At 45.9% G+C, this 21435-nt stretch overlaps 1 protein-coding gene across 1 annotated transcript; it reads left to right on the top strand.

Annotated features, from left to right (window-relative positions):
* Nucleotides 1-16337: 16337 nt before the first annotated feature.
* LOC149337893 (uncharacterized) lies at nucleotides 16338-19602 on the top strand. The gene is made up of 3 exons (XM_089554966.1): nucleotides 16338-16472; nucleotides 17297-17468; nucleotides 18887-19602. Exons 1-3 carry the CDS (start codon nucleotides 16389-16391, stop codon nucleotides 19351-19353), a joined length of 723 nt encoding a protein of 240 aa, XP_089411092.1. The 5' UTR covers nucleotides 16338-16388; the 3' UTR covers nucleotides 19354-19602.
* Nucleotides 19603-21435: the final 1833 nt, after the last annotated feature.

The raw sequence follows: 21435 nt of genomic DNA, 5'->3' as shown, positions 1-21435 counted from the left end.
GACCATCTTGCTTGTAGTTACGGCGGTAGAGCAGGCCATCACGGAATACAAAATGGGGTGCCTGGCGGCGGAGAGTGCGCGAAGGCACAGCAGTGTGAGCGTTGGTCACGACGTCGATGATCGACGCAAGCCACGGGTCTTTGCGCTGTTCCGCAAGCATATCAGAGGTGGTAAGAGGCGAGAGGACGGGTTCTGGCACGGATGAGCATGCAGCGGCGGTGGGCAGAGGAGATCGAGATAGAGCGTCGGCGTCCATGTGCCTGCGGCCAGAGCGATATACAACGCGGGTGTCGAACTGAAGGCGGCGAGCCCATCTGGCGAGGCGGCCGGCCGGATCTTTAAGAGACGACAACCAGCAAAGCGCGTGATGGTCCGTGACGACATCAAACTGGCGGCCGTACAGATAGGGTCGAAATTTCATGAGTGCCCAAACGATCGCTAAACATTCCTTCTCCGTAACGGAATAGTTGCATTCAGCCTTGCTGAGCACCCGACTCGCATACGCCACGACGTATTCCTCATAACCATCTTTCCGCTGAGTCAGGACAGCTCCGAGGCCGACGCCACTTGCATCAGTATGCACCTCGGTAGGGGCTCTCGGATCGTAGTGGCGAAGTATGGGCGGCGAGGTAAGAAGACGGCGCAGTGTGGTGAACGCGTCGTCGCATTCGGGGGACCAAGCGGACAGGTGGTTGTCGGTTCCAAGCAGTTTCGTGAGTGGCGCAATGATCGACGCAAAATTGCGGACGAAGCGCCGAAAATAGGAGCACAGACCGAGAAAGCTCCGAAGCTGCTTCATTGTTGTCGGCTTGGGAAACTCCGCAACAGCGCGAAGTTTGGCCGGGTCGGGGAGAACGCCTTCCTTAGATACAATGTGACCCAAGATGATCAGCTGCCGGGCGCCGAAGTGGCACTTCTTCAGATTAAGCTGTAGGCCAGCGTCGGTGAGGCAAGTCAGAACCTGCTGCAGGCGCGTGAGGTGAGTGGAAAAATCTACCGAAAAGACAACGATATCGTCCAAGTAACAGAGGCACGTATGCCACTTCAGCTTGCGTAAGACGTTATCCATCATTCTTTCGAATGTAGCTGGCGCGTTTCACAGGCCGAATGGCATAACGGTGAACTCGTAAAGGCCGTCGGGGGTAACGAATGCGGTCTTCTCATGGTCAGCGGTAGCCATCGGGACCTGCCAGTAGCCCGAACGCAAGTCAAGAGAGGAGAAGTGTTCGGCGCCTTGGAGACAGTCAAGAGCGTCATCGATGCGGGGAAGCGGATAATTGTCTTTGTGGGTAATTTTGTTCAGTCGCCGGTAATCGACACAAAATCTGATAGAACCGTCTTTCTTCTTGACCAGCACCACCGGAGAAGACCAAGGGCTGTGAGAGGGACGGATGACGCCACGGTGCAGCATGTCTTCAACGTGCTCACTTATCACTTCACGCTCAGCCGCAGACACACGATAGGGGCGCTGCCGAAAAGGCGGGTGGGAGCCGGTCTCAATGCGATGAGCCACGGTTGATGTACGGCCTAAAGGCTGATGGGCTGCATCGAAAGCGAAGCGGAAAGTGTGGAGAAGGGCTGAAAGCTGCTGACGGTAGGTGGACGGAAGAGTATCGTCGATGGCGGCGCGGAAAAGTTCGTCAGGCTCAGGTTCAGTAGCGAGCTCGGAATGCATGGCGTTTAGAGAGGGACCGCTGGCTGCCTTGTGGACATTAAGGGCAGAGAGAAGGCAGACAGGTTGAATGCAGCCAGGGGACTCACCAGGTAGCAGGGTAAGGGCACACGGGGATGGATTGTAGAGCAGCATCTTCGTGACACCCCGCCGGACATCGAGGACAGCAGAAGGTAGCGGCAGGTTCTTCCGGCGTACAAAGGAAGCAGACGGCGTAAATAAAACGGTGTCATCCGACGCGGCACGGCACGACAGAGAAACAAGGGCAGATGCTCCCGGAGCTACCTCAACATCTGCCGCGCGCCGGCAAATGTTGCCGCGCGCCAGCACACTTCGTCGTCAACTTCTTCGTCTGCCATCGAGGCAACCTGAGGCGCATTCATAATAGTTCAGGCGCGTTCATTGTAATTCACTACAGTATGGGTATGTATGAGGTACGGGAAGATGTTCAACAGGCACTTGAGACCCCGACTACAACGGCCACAGAACCCCAGGCCATGACTTATGCCGCCACAGTACGCTGCGAAATGCGCCCTGCCACTGTGCGCCACGAGCACTGTGCTCATCTCCAAAAATTCCAGTGGAACGTCAGCTCATGTGTGCTGCAATCTCGAACAAGAAAAGCAGACCTCAGGAGGAGCCCCGATCAGCGCTGCCCCCTCTGCTTCCAGTGCGGCGAAGCAGGCCACATTGTTGGGCACTGCCCCTACAGACGAATGGGCCTGCGTGGCTTCTCAATTGATGCGCCACGATCCTAGCCCGGCTAACGATCGCGGGAGATCGGCGAGTATCTGCGCCGAGAGGATTACATGTCATCGAGCCGTCTTTCCCTCTTACCATCATCTTACCATCAGAAACTGTGTCTTATTGTACATGTGTTGACATCTTCATTTCTAGCAAGCCACTAATACCATGCTTTAATCGGTTGAAGTGTTGCAGAGCTTTCATTCAAACGTCGGCCTGTTTATCCAATGTAGTCTTTTTTTTTTACAAGCAATGGGAATACTGAACACATCCTTCGTGACGGATTTTACAGATCTTCGTGACGTGCTTAGTATTGCGCGGCGCAATATTCTTTCTTGTTATCATTGTTCAAAGTTTTTACTCTTCCATGGCGCAGAAAAAGCGTTAACGTTGTATCGATATTGATCGAAAATTGCTTTATTATTCTAAAGAACGCGCATATTTCATCCTTGAAGACGCTGTTCCCGATGTTATCACGGATTTTAAGGTCGCTGATGGAGGCTTAAAGTTCACGTACGGATTTCCACGCGTAAACAACATAGTTTTAGACGTGAGAATTTCTTACGTTGACAACCACATCTATTGTATGTATAGGCCCAGGTCACAAAATACCTCCTTTATAACCGCTCATATTCTAAAATAGAAAGAAACGTGGGGTTGCAATGAATGGCATCTTAGCCGCCTTGGAAAAAACAAACTTGCCTACATATATTAAGAGATAGTCTCAAGCGGATACTCATGTCTGCTTTCCCTGCTGACAGTATTTCATACCGTTACGTGCTTAGCACGCACGGGGGTTTATTTACTGAGGGGATCGGTAGAAGCAGGGCGGCGACGAAGCCTACAAGCGTCCTTCTCTTTCTTGTCCTTTTCCTCTTCCGGTCAGTCCTACCTTTGATCTTCTGCTGCTTCCTTCGATGTTCTGTGAAAGCGCGTGACAATGTTTCCGGCAGTTTTCTGCAGAAAAGCGAGAAATAAAAAATTCAGCAGATAAACAATAGGAACAGGATACTAAAGTCATTCCGTATCTGCATACGATATCCCAAAACCCTAAAAAATAGCCAGCCGATGCAACTTTAAGTTTGTTTTTTCTCCACCATGCAAGTTGTCAGATTTGCCTCAAAATAAGTGGCCATGCCATATTACGCACGTCACTAAGTTCCCAAAAATTTGTCACAAAAGTAGTTTACCGTATTCCCCTTGCTAAACTGGCCAAGGTTTGAATGAAAGAGCACTACATTACTTCAATGCGGTAAAAGGTGCTTTTAGTGGCTATCTTGCTTTCCATTGCCGGAAATCCAAATGTCAACCCATCTACAATACGATTCAGTTTCTAAGGTACAATCATTGAAGCTTTCTTTATCAAGAAGTCTCGTTGTTTTGATTCAACTTGACATCTGCTGAGGATGCATGTTTTGAAGAAAAAAGAAACACCTTTGCTGAGTGACCATAACTTACTTTCAGCAGTGCACTTTAGTGAATGCACTTTTCGAACACATTTCTGTGAGGGTGTTTTAATCGGAGCGCACGTTCACGAGAGAAGCCGGCGTCCTTCCATCCGCTTCACAAAAAAGCACACGGTTCACACTGAGAAGGTGGCAGCCTTGGCACGGCACATCAGCTGATCGGTCGAGAGAAAATCCATATTCCATGACTACAGCGCAACGAACGGGACAAGAAGAAGGACACAGGCAGAGACACAACACAGCGCTGTGTTGTGTCTCTGCCTGTGTTGTGTCTCTGCCTGTGTCCTTCTATTCCATCTATATATACATCTATTCCATATAGCATATCCATCATATATCCATCTATTTCATATATCCATCTATATCCATCTCCGTCCATAAAACTTCATTCATGACAATCAAGAGTTGTTAGTGAAGTGTTCCTTGAAGAAAGAATATGTGGGAAAATAGAAAGTTGTCTGTAAGTGTACAGAGATGTCTTGGGCGAATTCTTTGCCATCGAAAAGCGGTGATAGCTGATGAGCTGCGCACCAATTTCGCATTAGGAAGTAACCTAATCGTCGGCAATTTTTGATTCCGCTGACCCCTAAAGATTGGCTGGTGCTCTTTAATCTTCCAGAAATTTGTATTGTGGCATTAGGCCACTATATTCCGAGAGCACACAACGACAGGAACCATGTCGGAAGATTACACATGCCGACTAATACGCTCTAACATGAGGGTTATTATCAGCTTCCTCCGACCGAAAACATACTATGTATATGGACCTTTTTTCAGGGTAATATTCTAAGGCCGATGTTTCATCACGTGTTAGATGTCTCAAGTTGAGCGATCCGATCATTGAATGGCATCATGATTTCTCTTCCTCATTTATGATAAATGAGATTTTGATGGCATCCCAGTTGAAAAATCCACCAGAACGTTCTGGTGTGTTCTGGTGTTAACACCAGGATTTCCTGGTGTGGCTGGTGTGGGCACCAGGCCAGCCTGGTGTGCACACCAGACCAGCCTGGTGGTGCTGGTGTGCACACCAGACCAGCCTGGTGGTGCTGGTGTGCACACCAGACCGGTGTGGTGGTGTCTGGTGTGCACACCAGACCGGTGTGGTGTTGTCTGATGTGCACACCAGACCGGTGTGGTGTTGTCTGATGTGCACACCAGACCGGTGTGGTGTTGTCTGATGTGCACACCAGACTGGTTTCATGTCGTCTGGTGTGCACGTACACTAGACTGGTTTCATGTCGTCTGGTGTGCACGTACACTAGACTGGTTTCGAGTCATCTGGCGTATATGATCCAGCTCAAGCACACCAGACCTGTTGCTGTATTCATGTGCGGGAGCCGAGCGCCACCAAAAAGATCTGTTCGGTTCATTCTAGTTTGCATGATGTACCAGATACAATCTCAGGCACATGCCAGACATGTGGCCAAGGATTATTTCATGCACTGACCAACATGTAGGTTGGTTTGGTACTTACTGAGATTAATGAAAGATTTCTGTCCTGCTTAATTGCATAGTCCATTGTTGCAACTATGGGTGTTCATGTCTTCACACCACAGTCAAACCGTAAAAAAGTGCAAGGTAAATTGTGAGGTGCATTTGCATATCATACAGCATATAATTTAGTAGTTATTACTATTACACTAAGGATGAATAGCAGTCTGTTTATTATGTGGACAAAAAAGGCACACTTTTTTAGCTTCCAGGTATAGTTAAATGCTCATATCAGCCAGGACAACAAAAAATTTGTATCTGGTGTGACTATGAAAACATAAAGGCATGACAGCAGGTTGAACTAAAGCTTGAAAGAAATTAAAACACATTTATTCTCAAAATTCAGCATAGAACTCCTTCGTTTCAGAGTTGCAGTAGTGCCTTCGCGAAATGGGCATTTGGGAAAGTGCCCCTGAAAGCATCACAAAAGAACACCATCAATTCATTCCCCTGAATTGTAGCAATGTGGGGCCTTTCATACAGCCAGGCAGCTTCCACAGTGCTTACCAGTGCCTTTCACAGTGATCAAGGCAATGAAATTACTGGAATCAGAATGGTGATAAGGAGGTGGGCTTTTGTGCAGACACAATACTTGACGGGCAGGTGGGAAAGTACTGAAGTTCTGCCAGCTGCATTAAGCACAACAGCAAATGCCAGCTCAGTTGATAACAAATTTTGCAAGGGCATTTGAAGACAACTTCACACAGCACTGTGCATTTGGTCATCGACGCAATGCCAGAAACCATAAGGAACAGCAAGACAGGAACAGGCATGGCTGAGTTGGCAACAGTAAAAAGTGCTACACGGCAAAACAGCCGAAAACATCCTAAGCTCCCCCTGTGCTATAGATTCTGCCTGTAAGAGCTTAATTTTCTGACTGACATGAGAGCTGTACATTGTTAAGAGATGAAGAGAATGTGAACTATCAAGTTTAAATGGCCAACGATTATTTCGTGCACTGACCAAACACCACCAATTGCATAGCTGCTAAAAGGAGCATTTTGCTACTAGTTTACTTGTTTTAACACCCGCTAGGTGAGATGCCCCAGACAACTTTTTCATCAACAGCCAAACAAAGTCTCAAGGTCAGCACATGTAGGTAAAAAAAACAAGCAAAAGACATTTTACATATCATTATATAAAGGGTCTTGGAAAACAATGCCCTTCCAGGGTCTTGGAAAACAATGCCCTTACATGCACTGAAAAAATTCCCCGCTGTACATTACCACTGAAGGCTATGGAAAGGTGCAAAGGAAGTGCAAATACACTGTAGAGAACATCTTCAGCATGAGTTGCTGTTTTTCATGACAATGCCTACTTCGAAGCATGAAGGACAAGAATAAAAAAACTCGTGCTCAGCAGCAGAGCAGAAAATAATGCACAAGACAGTACGCCGCAACTTGACATTACTTAATAAGGCACAATATTATATAAAAAAGGGCTCATATCACAGGATACAATGTCAGTCAGGTTATCCAGCTGAATTAAGCAAAGAATAAAAATAAATGGGTGCAGTTTTCACTGGATATAAACGAATGCATGAGAACTGCTTCAAAGAACTGTTCATGAACTCGGAACAGATTGAAAACACAGAGATAACAGTCCCTGATAAGTGTGTTCATTTAACAGAAATGAACACTTACAAAAAAGCTGGCTCATTCGGGTTGCTAAGTCATATATATAGGGATACATCTTGTAGAGAAATCATCAGCTAAACTGCATATACTGTGGGGCAAAGGCTTCTCCGAATACTAAGTTCCGAACCTCATGTGAAACACGGCACTGCAGGAGCATTCATGCTTTGGTTGGTCTGTCCAGCGGGCTCAATATTTAAGGCTACGTGTTCCCTTGATGGAGACAGTTGGCAAGTACGTATGTGAATTTTGTACTAAGCTGCCATTGAAGCATGTATGTGTTGACGTGTTGGCAAGTGCAAAGAAAAACATGCCTATCGAAACATTTTCTTGCTGAACATGCACAAGACAGTGTACTGGATGCCACTGCCATGTGACAGTGAACATGCACAACAAACAAGACAGTGTGTTAATGATAATGCAACACGCTGCAACCTCAAACAACATTAACTAGGTACCTTGCAATGTGCTGCCAAGTTTCATGACATTTTGAATTTTGTAAAACGCAATAGCAAGTTGGCCACAATCATAAATGGAGATCAGTGAAAAAGTGGATGAGTGAAACTGCTATGAGGAAGATGTGCAACAGACTGGGCAAAGGGTATTTTGTCTATGTCGAAAAGATCAGCATCATCATTTTTGCATTTTTCACAAAGCTGTATTCGTGTCTCACATGCTGCATACATATCGTAAAACTGTGCTCAGAATGACATCGCTTTGAACCAGTTTTGACCACTGGTTTGTAGAAAAAGAGAGGAACAGAGCTGTAGCAATCACTTCATAAAAAGACCTCAAATATGGTAAATATCCATACCGCAGTCTTTTGGATGTATAAGACGACTTGCTTGTACACTGAAACTTGCTTCAAGAAGTATTATGTTGCAGTTCACCGATGAAAAAAGCTCAAAAGCTGAAGAAGTTTAAATTTTTGTTTCCCTGCAAAAGTGGGCCGTGTCGAACTGTACGCCCGTGCTTGTAAAAACATAACACCAAGGAGGCCTAAAAGTTAAAAATATGCTGAATGGTTTGTTTCATAGCTCGGTAGTATCCAGCATGCAAAAATATGGTGCACAGGGGCGGCATTTTCCCATTTGACAGCATTTGAAGCAAGTGGGATACAAGTGTCTTACTCAAGAATATTTTCATGCTGTTCCCTCATGGTACTGAAAATGACTAATCACTTTCATGAAGATTAGGCATCTTCACTAAGAATGTGCTCTCTTGTTCCACAAGCACACAAGGTGAAACAACGCCTTCTTCGCAAAGCATGCAGAGAGCGATGCCAAATGGAGGGTGCTCGATTCTGAACAAAAAGGGCAGCTCAAACACTTCAGTAATCAATTCTTGACACAACAGCAAGATTTTGCTGTCAGCAGCAAACACCTTGAGAATTTTAACAAGTTTGCCGTTACTTGCTTCCAGGTAGCATGAACATGTTCTTTCTGCTTGTTGATAATGGGCGCTGTGTACAGTGAACCCCTTGACACGAGCTCTAAGGTACTCACTTACGCATGCCTCGGAACCAATGTTTTGCCTCAACAGTATTTGGATGGGTTCTTCATAGACACAAGGTGGCAAAGCTGCACCTAAGACACTAGATTTGTGCTGTTTAGAAATTTTACCTGAAATTAGCTCCTGCTGCTTTTTCAAATATGGAGGAAGAGGTACCAGACGTTTCAAAGAATTTAGAACTCCATTCATAATGAATCTTTCTGATATTTGCCGAGGAACCCCTTTCGCAGCAGACACAAGCTTCAAGATGTCCCCGTTGCCCCCTTCAAATGGGAAGGCTGACGTGGCCCACAGTGGACCTGTCATCCTAACAGATTTCGCCAGATGTAGAAGTTGATGAACATTGAATGTTTGCGCACTTTCATCATAAAATATTTTCACTTCCTCCACAAACTGTTTCAGCAACCTTTCTGCAATAAAAGTGTCACTGCGTTCAACACTTTCTCTCAGCAGCATAAAAATGCCTTCTACCAGCAATGAAAAATGCCTAATATATCTATCTGGCAGAATGTTTTGAAGGCATGGCACACTGTAGTATAGCAACCAATACTTCCATTCTGTGGCTTTCCAGAATGCCATCTCTGAAATTGGCCTTGGCAGTCTCGAGAAGCTTATTGGTGGCCGTGCTTTCAATATACGCTGATTTAGCTCGGCAATTCTATTTCCTACATACCAAGGCTTCCCAGTTGCAGACAGCCAAAGCTCTGTCATTTGTGCAGTCACACCCTCCAGGACACAATGCATATAATCGGGAGGGAAGCCCCAGACCAAGTCCAATGTTCCTAGCTTCGTAACTGGAGATGGCCCCTTCACTCCATCGACAGAGCACTTTCTTGTAACTGCAAGGGACATGGCTGACAGCACAGTGTCGTGGGACCTTTCAACCATGGCACCGCCTTCAAACGTGTACTTTACTGTGCCTACAACAAAAACACAACAAATCATTAAAATCAAAACTCACTTCATGCCGCACAGATCAAAGCAGTAGTAAAGAACAAATGAAAATAATTAAAAACATGAATATAACACCGGCAAAGTATAAAACATCCAACTAGCCAAGTAGGCTGTTATTCCTTACTTTTACCGCTGGCAACCAATCTGCCATGTAAAACATATGCTGTATATCTGTGTCCTTCATAAGACTGAATGAAAGCAGGAGTCTCACCGTCAACTAAAGTTCCCTTGTTAAGACACCAAGTGCAGCCGTAGTACCCGTTGTACTGCTTTGCATTGAGCAAAGCAGCTCTGGCCGGTGAGTCGACACAGCAGCACACAATTCTGACTGCAGACTCCACAACTTGATCAGCAAAGGTCCACATCAGGCTGCCAACCTCTTGGAACTTGTCCACAAAGGTTTTCATGAAGAGATGTGCAGGTGGATGCTCCTTGCCGAACCACACTGCTCCAACCAAAATATTCTTCCACCGCAGAGGAACGGGAAGCTCATTGAGGGCAACTTGTATTGGCCACACAGAACCTTTGCATGACTTAAATACCGGTGCACCATCAGTATTCATCGTCAAAGTTAGGTCACTCCACTTCATTTTGTGGTCGCTGCGAACTTTCTTGTAGAGCAGGCCATCTGTGATATCGGTGAAAGCCTCTGGGCATGATGAAGCAAGCTGAAGCAGGTTGCTTCCAACTATTTTGCCCATGCGTTTCAGGAGCTGTTGGAGTTGTCGCTTCAAGTTAAGAGTGATGAAAAAGCTCCCCTTCTTCAAAACCTCTCCTAGGCTTGCAACTTCTGAACAAATTCGGCAACGCCAGTGGCTGGTACCATTGCCATCAATTAAGAACTGGCAAGTCGGGCAGAAGGCATGAATGCTCACCATTTTTGACTGCTGAAGCCTCCACAGTTTTCGAAAACCATATTTGATTGAAGGAAAAACCTCTTCAGCAAAGAGGGCGTTCAGAAGCTTGAGCAAGCTGTCAACTTGTGTCCATGGTAGCTTAGCTGCCACAACAAATGATAATATCAGGAGCATGGCTTGCAGTCGAGTTGTGGACTGGCCAGGAAGAGTCGTCTTTGAGTTGGCTGCGATGAAATCAGAAAGATCATCATCTGGGTCGTCAGCTTCCGCATACACATCAGGGTCTCCCTGCTCAGCATTCTGGTTAAAAGAGGCAGCACTTCCTGCTTGTTCAGAGAGCTGAGGTAGTGGCAGCAGACATTCTTCACTCTCAGTTTGTTCGTCTGTAACCTCAGCGTCCCCTCTTGGTACCTCATTTACTGTAGCTAACTGCAAAGAATAAACAAAAGAGGAATGTATTAGCTACATCAGACAGTGACGAAAGCCCGAGTGGCATGCTTTGAGAAATCTGGCCGATTAGTGGGTCAGCATCTTATCATGGCATGATGTGAGCCCAATTAATGCTGAATTGCTGCTCCATCCTCACACCGCTTGTTCTTTACCCAGATTGAGCATTTGAGACTATTCCAGCTGACGAAATGGGAATGGATGTGAGAGGGCAGCAGTTGTAATTGCGTCCACTGCACACAACTCTGCCATTCGCTGTGATAAGATGCTGACCAAGTGACCGGCTCCAGCTCTCACAGTGCTATAAAGTGAGCTTCACACACTTGCATGAGAAGATTTGTCTGAACCGGTGTTCTGCTGGACAAAGAGAGAGACCTGAGAGATCCGCTATGTTGAGGGCTCAGTGTTTTTACTTTTGTCATTCTTACTGCTATGCACAGGAATTTTCCATAAAAATTACTACGGGCTTTAAAATGTATCAGTGCAATCCGTGCTGCTCACAGATGATGTCAGAGCAGAATTGCATGCATACTTCCCGGCATTTGTTGCATACTTAACCAAGTGTTGTCAGTAATCAGAGCTTTATTTCCTCGGATGTCTTTTATGCCATCGCCTAGGATGGTGAGAAATGACAGGTGGTGGCTAATGTACGACACGTAAACTCATGTTTGCCACATCTACATATAGTATGCCGATGTAGTCGACACCTCTCACACATTTTTTGTGTTCAGTTGGAGTTCGTGTTTGACTGCATTTATGTTGATGAACTCTTCTATACGCAGCATTTTTCATTGGCGCCTGTGCTCAAGTCCCCATATGATGGCGGCTACATCCAATTTGGCTGCTATTTGGCTGTATTTCAGCCTGGCTATGTTACAAAAGGCCCTCACAACGCAATATTTCGATCCACATTTCACCTCACCAGTCTCCTTCTGCTTCTGTTTCTTGTTTCTCTTAATTCGATGCTGCGGAGTGCTTTTTTTCCTGATCATTGTACACCCGCGCTGCCTTGCTCTTCTGCCACAATCTTTGATGCGACAAACTTTTTTGCCATGGTTTCATTCATCACATTCATCATTTCCGTTTCCTAGCCCTGTTTCTCATTTCTGCATGCTGCGTTCTGCTATCAGCCGTCTGCATCCATCACAGACAATATTTTGGACGTTGATAGGCCATGTAAGCAATGTAAGCTCCGCCTTTTCAGGAACTCTCTTTAGATGCTTACCGCGCAGGTAAGAGCATGACCACTGCCTGCGGTGGGTGTAAGGACGCTAGGTTCTCGCGATTCCGCAAAAGAAAAAAATCTGACTTTAGCTTTCTCCCCCCCCCCCCTTTCACAAAGAAAAAAAAGTGTGTGTGGTGGGGGGGGGGGGGGGGGGGGCAAGTTGAAATACAGAATAAACGAATAGGTCCAAGTTATTCAAAAGGCAACGCTTCAAAGGAGCGCGGCACAGTCTAGCGAAGCAAATCTCCATTACGGTAATGCACGCACAACGCACAGCAGCAGCCGCGCCGTCATGATCCGTGCCGCCGGTGCTCGGCGTTTCGAGCTGTCCAGCTCCAGCACCCGTTTGCCCTTCTTTGCTGTCCCTACTTCACTCAACTTCTGCAGTGCCTTTTATTTCGCAGCGACCCGTACCTCTTTTCCGCATCCACACCCACAAATATGCACGTGCTCGCCCCGCGTTTTGCTTCAAAAATTCACTGAAAAGCGGGCTTCTCCTCACGGCTCGCAAGCCTAATGGCAAAGGTCGCTTTTGCAACATTGCACAGCTCGGAAAAAAAAAAAAACACTTGCGGATTCTTTATGAGTTCATGGAATGTAAAACTTTTCGCCGCAGAAAGTGAATGGGCCCTAGCATATGACATAAACAAGTCGGTGAATTACCTGCGGTGCTTGAGACGTTGCAGCGGATTCCTTTTGCAGCCGGCTCCATGTCGTCTGCCGCGGAATTTTCAGTGATAGCGCATTTGGCTCCAAATAGGCGCGGTAGCGTTTTTTGGGAGGCATGTTGGAGCACCTCCTTTGCACGCTTGTAACAGGCTTGTACAAGTAGATGAGGCGTTGGCTTGTATAAGGTGCAAGAACGACACTGAAGACAGATGGAACGTACAACCAAGGAGGCGACTACAGACTGCGCGGGAAATTCCGCGCGCCCGCCTCTCCTTTCCATTTTTTTTATAGCATCAATGCGTGCCCGCCTCTCCCAGCAAGGCAAACGCTACAATCTAGCCAAAAAGAAAGTGGTGCTTACAAAGTTAACTACTACATTTGCAACATTTACAGATAACTCAATCTGTTTCAGAGCAACGCGCTAAAGCAGTCTCATCAGCATGCAATTTTTTGTTTGACAAGACTGCAGCGCCACACACACCATTACGTTGTCAAAACATCATGTAGATAGTTTAATTGTTCCAACCGTTCCAACATCCTTTTTGTTCTATACTGCGCGACATTGGTGACTTAATTGCTCCCGAGTGTGCATCAGTGCAATGGTGTTTTACATTTACGTGAAGTTTCTGCTTGACAACGTGAAAAAAGTCACTTCATCGGTTCTTGTGAAAAATTTCCACCCAAAGAGCACGGAAGATTTTGCGGCGGGAAATATCTATCAGGTCTATTGGGAGGGGGACGACAAAACAAAGGGCGGATACTACGACGCGGAAATCCTACAGATGACAGGTAAGAACACTTTTATTACTGTCTGAGTACTTTTGTAATTTCTACTTTGTGGCAGCTGTAGCTACCCGTGTATTTCCAGTGCCTTTAATGTACAGGGCGTTGATTGATATTGAAACTTCATTCAGCCTCTATGTATGTACCGCCGTGAGCACGCTTAACACAGACGCTCGAGCGATTGTCTTTCACTGACGTTAGTGCCGCTGGGCGTCGGCCGCTGCGTCTGGGACAAAATTAAAGTGGAAGCAGGGCACGAGCTGTCTCCAACGTCCGCAAACATACCGTGCAGTATGGCCTTGGACTCTGCGCCCAGCGCTCAGAGGCTGTAATATCAGTGCAGGACGCGCAAGCGAACGTTCCTCCAAGCAACCACAGATATCCGTCGGACGTACGAGCTAGATCCGAACGTCCTTTGCCGAGATCGGACGTCCATCGGACGTACGAGCACAATCCGATTTCGGATATCCGTATTCATATATCCGCCGGACGTACAGACAGTATCCGCTTTTGTCTATCCGCATTAGAGACAAGGTGTACGTCCGAGGGGTGTACAGTGGAGTATATTCTCCGGATATGAGTATAGAGTTTTTTTATAATTGTTCACACAGAAAAGTCGCGCCGTTCGAGTATGTAGAGTTCGCTTTTTTAACCTAGAAAACTTTATTCGCGAAGGAAATTTTGTCAGTTTTATTGGCTAGTGTGCGAGAAATTGCGTTAATATCTGCATATCTGCTTTGGAGAAATTATTTCCATGAGCTACACGGTTTGACTTGAGGACTTTTGTAAATTCGCGCAATTCCCTAGTCATATACTTGCAGTGCAAGGGCCACTGCTGAACTAAATTTATTTAAGGGTAGGAGCGAGTGCTACACAAATTTACAGTAAATCAATTACTAATTTACATCTAGAAAACATATAAAAATCAGTAGCGACATCGTGTCCGCCGTGGTAGCCACCCTAGCCGTGGTAAAACGCGATTGAAACCACTTGTAAATTCAAAACTCCCGTTTAACTCCGCTATCATCATCATAAATGCAGCTTGTAGTCAGCCCAATCCAATCCATCAGCCACAGAGTGCAGCGGCGTAATGGCGGCGTTGCTGGTTTGGTGCGAAGTGTGGTGCCCCTTTTGAGCTCTGTTGTTACTAGAATGTGTGGCTTTTTCTAGTCTGCGGACGAAAGTGGTGTGTAACTTGAACAATTCGAAGGATGCGGCAAGTGCCTGAAGCCCTCCTGGAACGCTGGAATATCGTACTACACCGACTTCGGATGAAAGAAGGCCTAGTGTGATTGCCTACGGCATGCCCTACGGAGGTAAGTGCAGTACACTGCTTGGGAATTACTTTTATGACAGTGGAGCAGGATCTGTAACATTCTCTCGCGGGAGAGTTGGAGTTATGTTATGGCTATACTGTGGTGTGGGCTACGGATGGGTTGAGACTTGTTGAGAATGGGTTGAGAATACCAATAACAAAGTTGCCAAGCATTTTTGAATTTATCATGGTCTACTGAGATTTGGCGTGGACATGATTACTAACCTTTTTCTTTTCATTTTTTGCAGAAAGCTGTTCGCTTCTGCTTCATCATGGAAGTAGGAAGATGGATGTGCGCTCGAAGTTTTACGTCTTATTGAGGAGTTACACACTTCACATTAACTCAGTCCTGTGCTGATGTACAGTCACAATAAAATATTCTCGCTGTACTTTCAGTTGCTTTTTCATTTTATTGCCCCGCGGACACGAAGAAAGTATGCATGTGCCATATATGCAAACATCCGAGAAAGATCCGGGAACGGACGTCCGAAATCGATGTCCGTCCGGAACATCCGAAACGGACGGCCAACGGCCGGCCGATGGATAGCTGTGGTTGCTTTGTTAAGCGTGCTGACGGCGGTACAGCACTCGAATTTGCTTGTCAGGGCTATAGGAATGTGTTCTTGAGCTTTTCTGCCTTTCGTAACGCGCACCGCTGTTGTGCAGTTCTCACGTTCAACTTGCAGGTTTGCGAATTCCGTCCTGTTTGCAGCATGTTGCATGTTGATGGATGTAACGAAATTAATCTGGCAGTGTCCGGTAGATGGTAGAGTCGCCCAGCTGAAATTACCCCGGCACCTCCATCAACTGGGCCTCGTGAATACGTTTTTTTTTCTCACTGGCGCCCCTCCAGGCATTCTTCAGTTGTAGTAATGAACTGTCTTATGTACAAGTGATGAGTGGCTGGTCTTCCCAGGGTGAACCCGTTGCTTTTTTTTTTTTTTTGGGGGGGGGGGGGGGGGTGTATCACTTGGGACTAGTTCGGAAGCATAAAATGTATACTTCACTGCTCTTGGTTATAGCTCAGTTGATGACCATGTCCTAGCTACGTGTATTGAATATTAAACTGTGAAGACCTCTGTAGCCGAGAAAGCTGCCAAATGTGACAGAGGTTCTCACGCCACACTAGGTAGGAAGTGTCGATTCTGCATTGTTTTTTGAAAACTTGACATGAATGCGAAATTCTAGAGGCCCCCGTGTACTGTGCGGTCAGTGCACATTAAAGAACCCTAGGAGGTCGAAATTTCTGAAGCCGTTCACTGCGGTATCCCTCATAGCCTGAGTTCCTTTGGGACGTTGAACCCCCATAAACAAAAAATCCTGGGGCTGCAGTTTCATATAGCAATGTTTGTTACTGCTGCTGAACAGTGGCGAAAATGATTCATTCTTAAAAAAAGGACAGACTACTCAATTGAGCAGCCAGTCTCTGATGAGTGTTGGGGGAATTCTGGCTGATGGCCAGATAGGCACTGTCAATTAAATAATTTAGAATAGAAGCTGCTGCATAAGGCTTGGTGCAGGAAACATTATCTTGCATTTTATCTTTACAATCAATGTATGGAAAATTGTGCGAACATACTCCTAAAAGAGATTTCTTCCCAGAATCCAAAGAAGAAATGGACCAACATATTTCTGGTCAACGACATCGTGGCGCAGTCGCGCGCCCCGCAAAACGCCCAAGAGACCTGGCACGTGATAAAGTATGTATGCGCAATTGAAACCCGAACCTTGTAATGAAATGTGATGTTTAATAGGTTTTCAGTAACGTTGTGTCACATGCAAGCATTTCTGCAGTTTGCGTCCAAAGAAATTTAATTTTCTGTATAATGTTAAAGACAATATGGGTGAATATGTTTGAAAAGCTTGAATACGCCTCATCCATCTGGAACCCTTCACAAACATACCTTACAAATGAATTAGAAGCCGTTCAAAATCGAGCTGCACGGTTTATCATGTCAAAGTACTCGCGTGATAGTAGTGTCACTGCATTAAAACGAGCCCTTTCCCTCCCAAGTCTCCAATCACGTCGCATCGTATCACGCCTATGCCTCCTTCATTCCTTTTTCTACCGCCCTATTAACAGGCACCCTTTGCTGCAGCCGCCATCAAGAATATCCCCTCGCCTAAACCACACTCATCCCATAGCTCCCATGAAAGGCCGCACATCAGCTATGAATGATTCATTCTTTCCAGATGCAATAGCCCGATGGAATGCCCTGCCTGATAATATTGCTTCTTGCACAGATCGAGCAATTTTCCGCACTTTATTAGCGAATCACCTGTGTCTTACGTGATGTATTCGGCTTCATCAAATAATCTGATCAAGTGTTACTGTCTCCTTTAATGTTTTTTTTTTTGCTCTGTTTCGTTTCATTGCTTTTTGCTTTTGTTTTTGTTGAGCTGGTACTATATGTTACACACTGTTCTTGCCCCCGCCTTATGTAATGCCCACGGGCCCTTAAGGCTTCAATAAATGAAATGAAATGAAATGAAATGTGTTTTGACACTGTGTTAACTACTGCAGGTTCGAAACATCAAAAAGTTGCGGATGCTCGCGCAGCAGGCCGCAACGGACGACCTTAGCACGGAGACAGCAGCAGAGAAAGAGGTGCAGAAGCTGAGAAAAGAAAATGAGGAGCTGCGCCAGCTGAACATCAAGCTGCAGCACCAGCTCTTGCGCTTCCTCTCAGCTGATGGTACACTCCTTATAAGGAGTTTTTTTTCCTGTATTTCCTGCTGGTCAAGCTTATTGATTAAATGTTTTCAGGTCACATAACCTGGAAAAATTTTTGGGTGGTTTAAGAAGGAAGTGTGTGTGTGTTGGGGTGGGAGGGGGGGAATAGCTTACGGCGCATATTGAAATCTGCGGACTGAAGAGCAACTTGCTCTCACTTTGAAGGATTTAACCTAGCCATGACTGCCGACAAATCTTTTTGTGTTACTCTTTTACTCTCTTCCCTTGCTTTAAAACACCATACCAATAATTGTTGTACCTGCTTCGGTGGCTGAGTGGTCAGGGCACTTGGCTGCTTAGCCAGGACACCTGTGTTCAATCCTGGCCGTGGTGGCGGCGTTTCGAAGGAGGCAGAACACAAAAAGGGTCCGTGTACTCTGCAACGTCTGCCCATTAAAAACCCCTTGTGGTCAAAGTTATTCCGAAGCCCTCCACTGCGGTGTCCCTCATAGCCTGTGTGTCGCTTCGGGACATGGATTAATTGTAAATTGTGGCTAAGCCATAAATCACAATTTTTTATTTGTTCACAAAGTCAACACGCTAGTAGTTCACTCAGTCATGTTGGCTTGTTGAATAAGACCAAGCTTTCCATTAATGTCAGATTTAAAATTCATTACTTCAGGTGTTAGAAAAAAAAATAATAAATACCTGACAAAGCCATATCTAAACATGCAGTTTCTTGTGGGACACGAACTGATAGATTTTTTGGCACAGCAGTGAGCCATGCCGCAAAAAATCCCAAGCTATGGGAAGGAATAACGGGGGATAAGGTTGTAGTGGAGCTTATTTTGGAGGCACTTTTCGCACAGATGCATGGCTGATTATGTTGGAATCAGTGTAACATCTACCACAAAACTGCGTCTAAACTTGAGTCGGGCATGAATCTGCAGTCGAATTGTCAACCAGCACATGCATGAGCGTGTATAAGGGCTGTTTGTGGAGTGCGAGGCGTTTACCATGGGAACAGGCACACAATATTATAAATATACGGGACATGTGCCTCGCGGCCCGCTCCTAACAAAGACTCAAGACTCGTCCTCTGTGGCTTCAACATTTCTCTTTGAAGCACTGAGGCGACCAACTTGCAATGCATTCTTGCAAAGAGCAGTAAACACAGGAGAGGACGCTGCAGCCAGGCAAGGGTTGTACTGCTCCACTCCGCACCGCTGAGGAGCGTTCTTTCAGTGTTCTAGTTTAGAGGCCTTGCACTGGATAAAGCGTGAGTGCTCCACATTGTACTCTTGAGGGTAGCTTAAGTATTGTCTGTTTTCTGCCTCAATATATAAAAAAATTAAGCTGTGCTCAAATTTCGCATTACAAAAAACCATGATCGTTGGTGAAGTTATTTTCATTGGCCTACATCTGTGCCACCCTTTGCAGCACTGCCTGCTGCGTCTGCACCTTCCGCGGCCGTGGCGGCTGCATCTGCTAGTGCTGCTTTTGCCTCTGCTCCACCTGCCCATGCTGCATTTGCCTCTGCTGCATCTGCACCTGCGGCGTCTGCTTCTGTTCCACCTGCGACATTGGCACCTGCGGCATCGGCACCTGCGGCACCGGCACCTGCGGCATCAGCAGCTTCGTCGCTGATGGCTGCTACATTGGCAGCTGCTACCTGGGCGCCTGCAAAAGATGCCCCTTTGGCTGAGGTGTTCCCAGCTCCCTCCTCTCCACCTGCAGCCACCTCTGAGCCCCCACCGAGCCCCATTCCTGAAGCCCTGGTTCATGTGGAGTTCACAGAGGGTGGTTTGGGCAGCCAGGAGGAAGGCCCCACCAGGGAAGGCACACAAGTGTGCACAGTAGCAGAGGATGGGAGGGTATGGTTAAAGATACAGCTTAATAATACTTAATATTAGTAGTAACGTTACCACTTAGTTGTTTCACATAATAGCGAAGGCGAGACAATGAAACTCTTGTGTCTTGTGCCACAGGCACTGGCAAGGTGGCAGAAGCAGAGTACATTCACAAGCAACAAACTTGCCGGGCAATTACTATTCAGGCAGCTTCATTCCTTCAGTGACAGCCATAACATTAAAGGTCCCCTGACCATGTTCAGAGATTACAAACAAACAAGTACTCTGGATAAATTGGGTCGCTAGTGGCAACATCTGTACATCGTTTTTTGGTGTTTTCTAGCTGATAAAGCTCACATTTTGAATGAGAGTGGTCTCTGAGAATATAACGGGATGCATGCCAACTCAAATTTATATTGTGTGTTCCTCTAAATGATAGTGTAGGAATGCAACAAAAAACACACCTGTATTTCCATCTTTTCATGGCTTGCAGTGTATGTGTGCGTGCTTTGATAATACTGCACTTTTCAGTTGCTGGAACCAAAACAGAAGGCGGCGAAATTTCTTGATTGTGATAGCTATATCTCCAATATTAATTGGTCAATACAGAAAATTTTTGTGGGAGGGCATTCTTTGAAACAGGCCGGAAACCATTGAAGTCAAACAAAAATCCAACCAGATGGTGGTCAGGTGCACTCGGGTGCGACGAGAGCAGTGTGGAATGAAGCACAACTCTTGGTTTGGAATATTCGAGCTTAACAATAGACTTGCATGGGACCTTGGTATTGATTTAGGCAAGATGTGTGGTATATAGCTGGTTGTCTGCGAGTGTGAAAGCTTCGACAGCTAGTAAGAGGACACATTCTGAAAATATTTGGGGCTGTGAATTCCTTATGTTTGTTATTGGAAATCCGTGGGGGGGGGGCATTTGTGTTGCAGTGGACGTAACATGGCCAATTTTGATTACTGTAATTTCTTGGAAGTGCCTACCTTTTTCTTGTTTTGTTGTTTTATTACTTGGCCAGGGGCCGCAATATTGTCATGAGCTGAGGGCAGATAGGAAAGTGACGTAACTTTTTTTCGTGCTGCATTAACTGCTATATTCCAACCTACACTGAACACAGATTGCCTTGAAGCAGCTGTTTTTATGGGCTGTATGGCTGTGTGTGTTTTTTCACATTATGAAGTGGTGTTGAAAGTAGTTTGTTTTGATTTCATGCAGGTTCACCTGGCCAATGGGGTCTATTTGGCCAAAGGGGTGTACGACCAATTGTTGACAGTGCCCAAGGACTCACACTTCGTGAAGCGAGCCGCGACTGCCATTTGGTCGACGGAAGGGCTCGCCAAGCGGAGTGTGACGGGCACACTGTCCAACCGCTTCGTCGCCCAAGGCGGAGAGAAGCCGCCTCAACAGCCCCTCACCCCCCACAAAGTTGATGCACTGAAAGGTGAATGCGGTCATCTTGCTCTCTGTTCTGTGATTTAACTGCAGTTTAACTCTCAGATTTATTAGTTCTGTGATTTAACTGCAGTTTAACTCTCAAATTTATTAGTTCTGTGATTTAACTGCAGTTTAACTCTCAAATTTATTAGTAAGCAGACTAAAGTTTTCACTCAATGTGCTCTGTGTCCGCAAAAATTGATTGCTGTTAGTGTTACACATTCTGTGTGATTGATATTGTGCTTCCACCTTCAGTCATGAAATTAAATATTTAAGTGTTTTTAAAAGAAAATAATGCCTGAAAGGTTTATTGTTCACAGTGGGAAAGCAATTGAGGAATTTTGATAGCAGATAATTTGACAGCTAGTGGAAGAAAGGACCATATGTTGTGGCATCATCACAACATCCCGACTGGATTGTGAGAAAACTGCCCATCATGGCAGGTAGCAGTGAAATTAATGATTGGTTGTGAGAGGTGGCTCTTAAATAAAGAAAACTGTGAGCCGCAGAGCTTAAATGCCCCCTCAAATTTTTTTGTTTGTTTACAGCTGCATTCTAATGTACCGCAGCTAAATTAACTAGAGCGGAGATCCAAATGTGCGGCATTCTAACACTCATGGTGCATTTTCTTTTCTACGCAGTGTTTTTCACGCACTACGCATCACGAAAAGGCTACGGAGAGGAGGACGTCGCCAAAG

This window comes from Amblyomma mixtum, chromosome 7 (assembly GCF_055824585.1).
Source record: "Amblyomma mixtum isolate Tamu chromosome 7, ASM5582458v1, whole genome shotgun sequence".
NCBI classification, from domain to species: Eukaryota; Metazoa; Arthropoda; class Arachnida; order Ixodida; family Ixodidae; genus Amblyomma; species Amblyomma mixtum.
Note: the sequence above shows the minus strand (reverse complement) of the source record. Positions and strands in the feature narration are given on the sequence as shown.

Excerpts from the sequence above, each read along its gene's own strand:
- LOC149337893 (XM_089554966.1), top strand. The coding sequence starts at position 16,389 with ATGGACCAACATATTTCTGGTCAACGACATCGTGGCGCAGTCGCGCGC. Across the intron at positions 16,473-17,296 it reads GAGACCTGGCACGTGATAAA|GTTCGAAACATCAAAAAGTT; the intron begins GTATGTATGCGC and ends TAACTACTGCAG. Across the intron at positions 17,469-18,886 it reads GCGCTTCCTCTCAGCTGATG|CACTGCCTGCTGCGTCTGCA; the intron begins GTACACTCCTTA and ends CACCCTTTGCAG.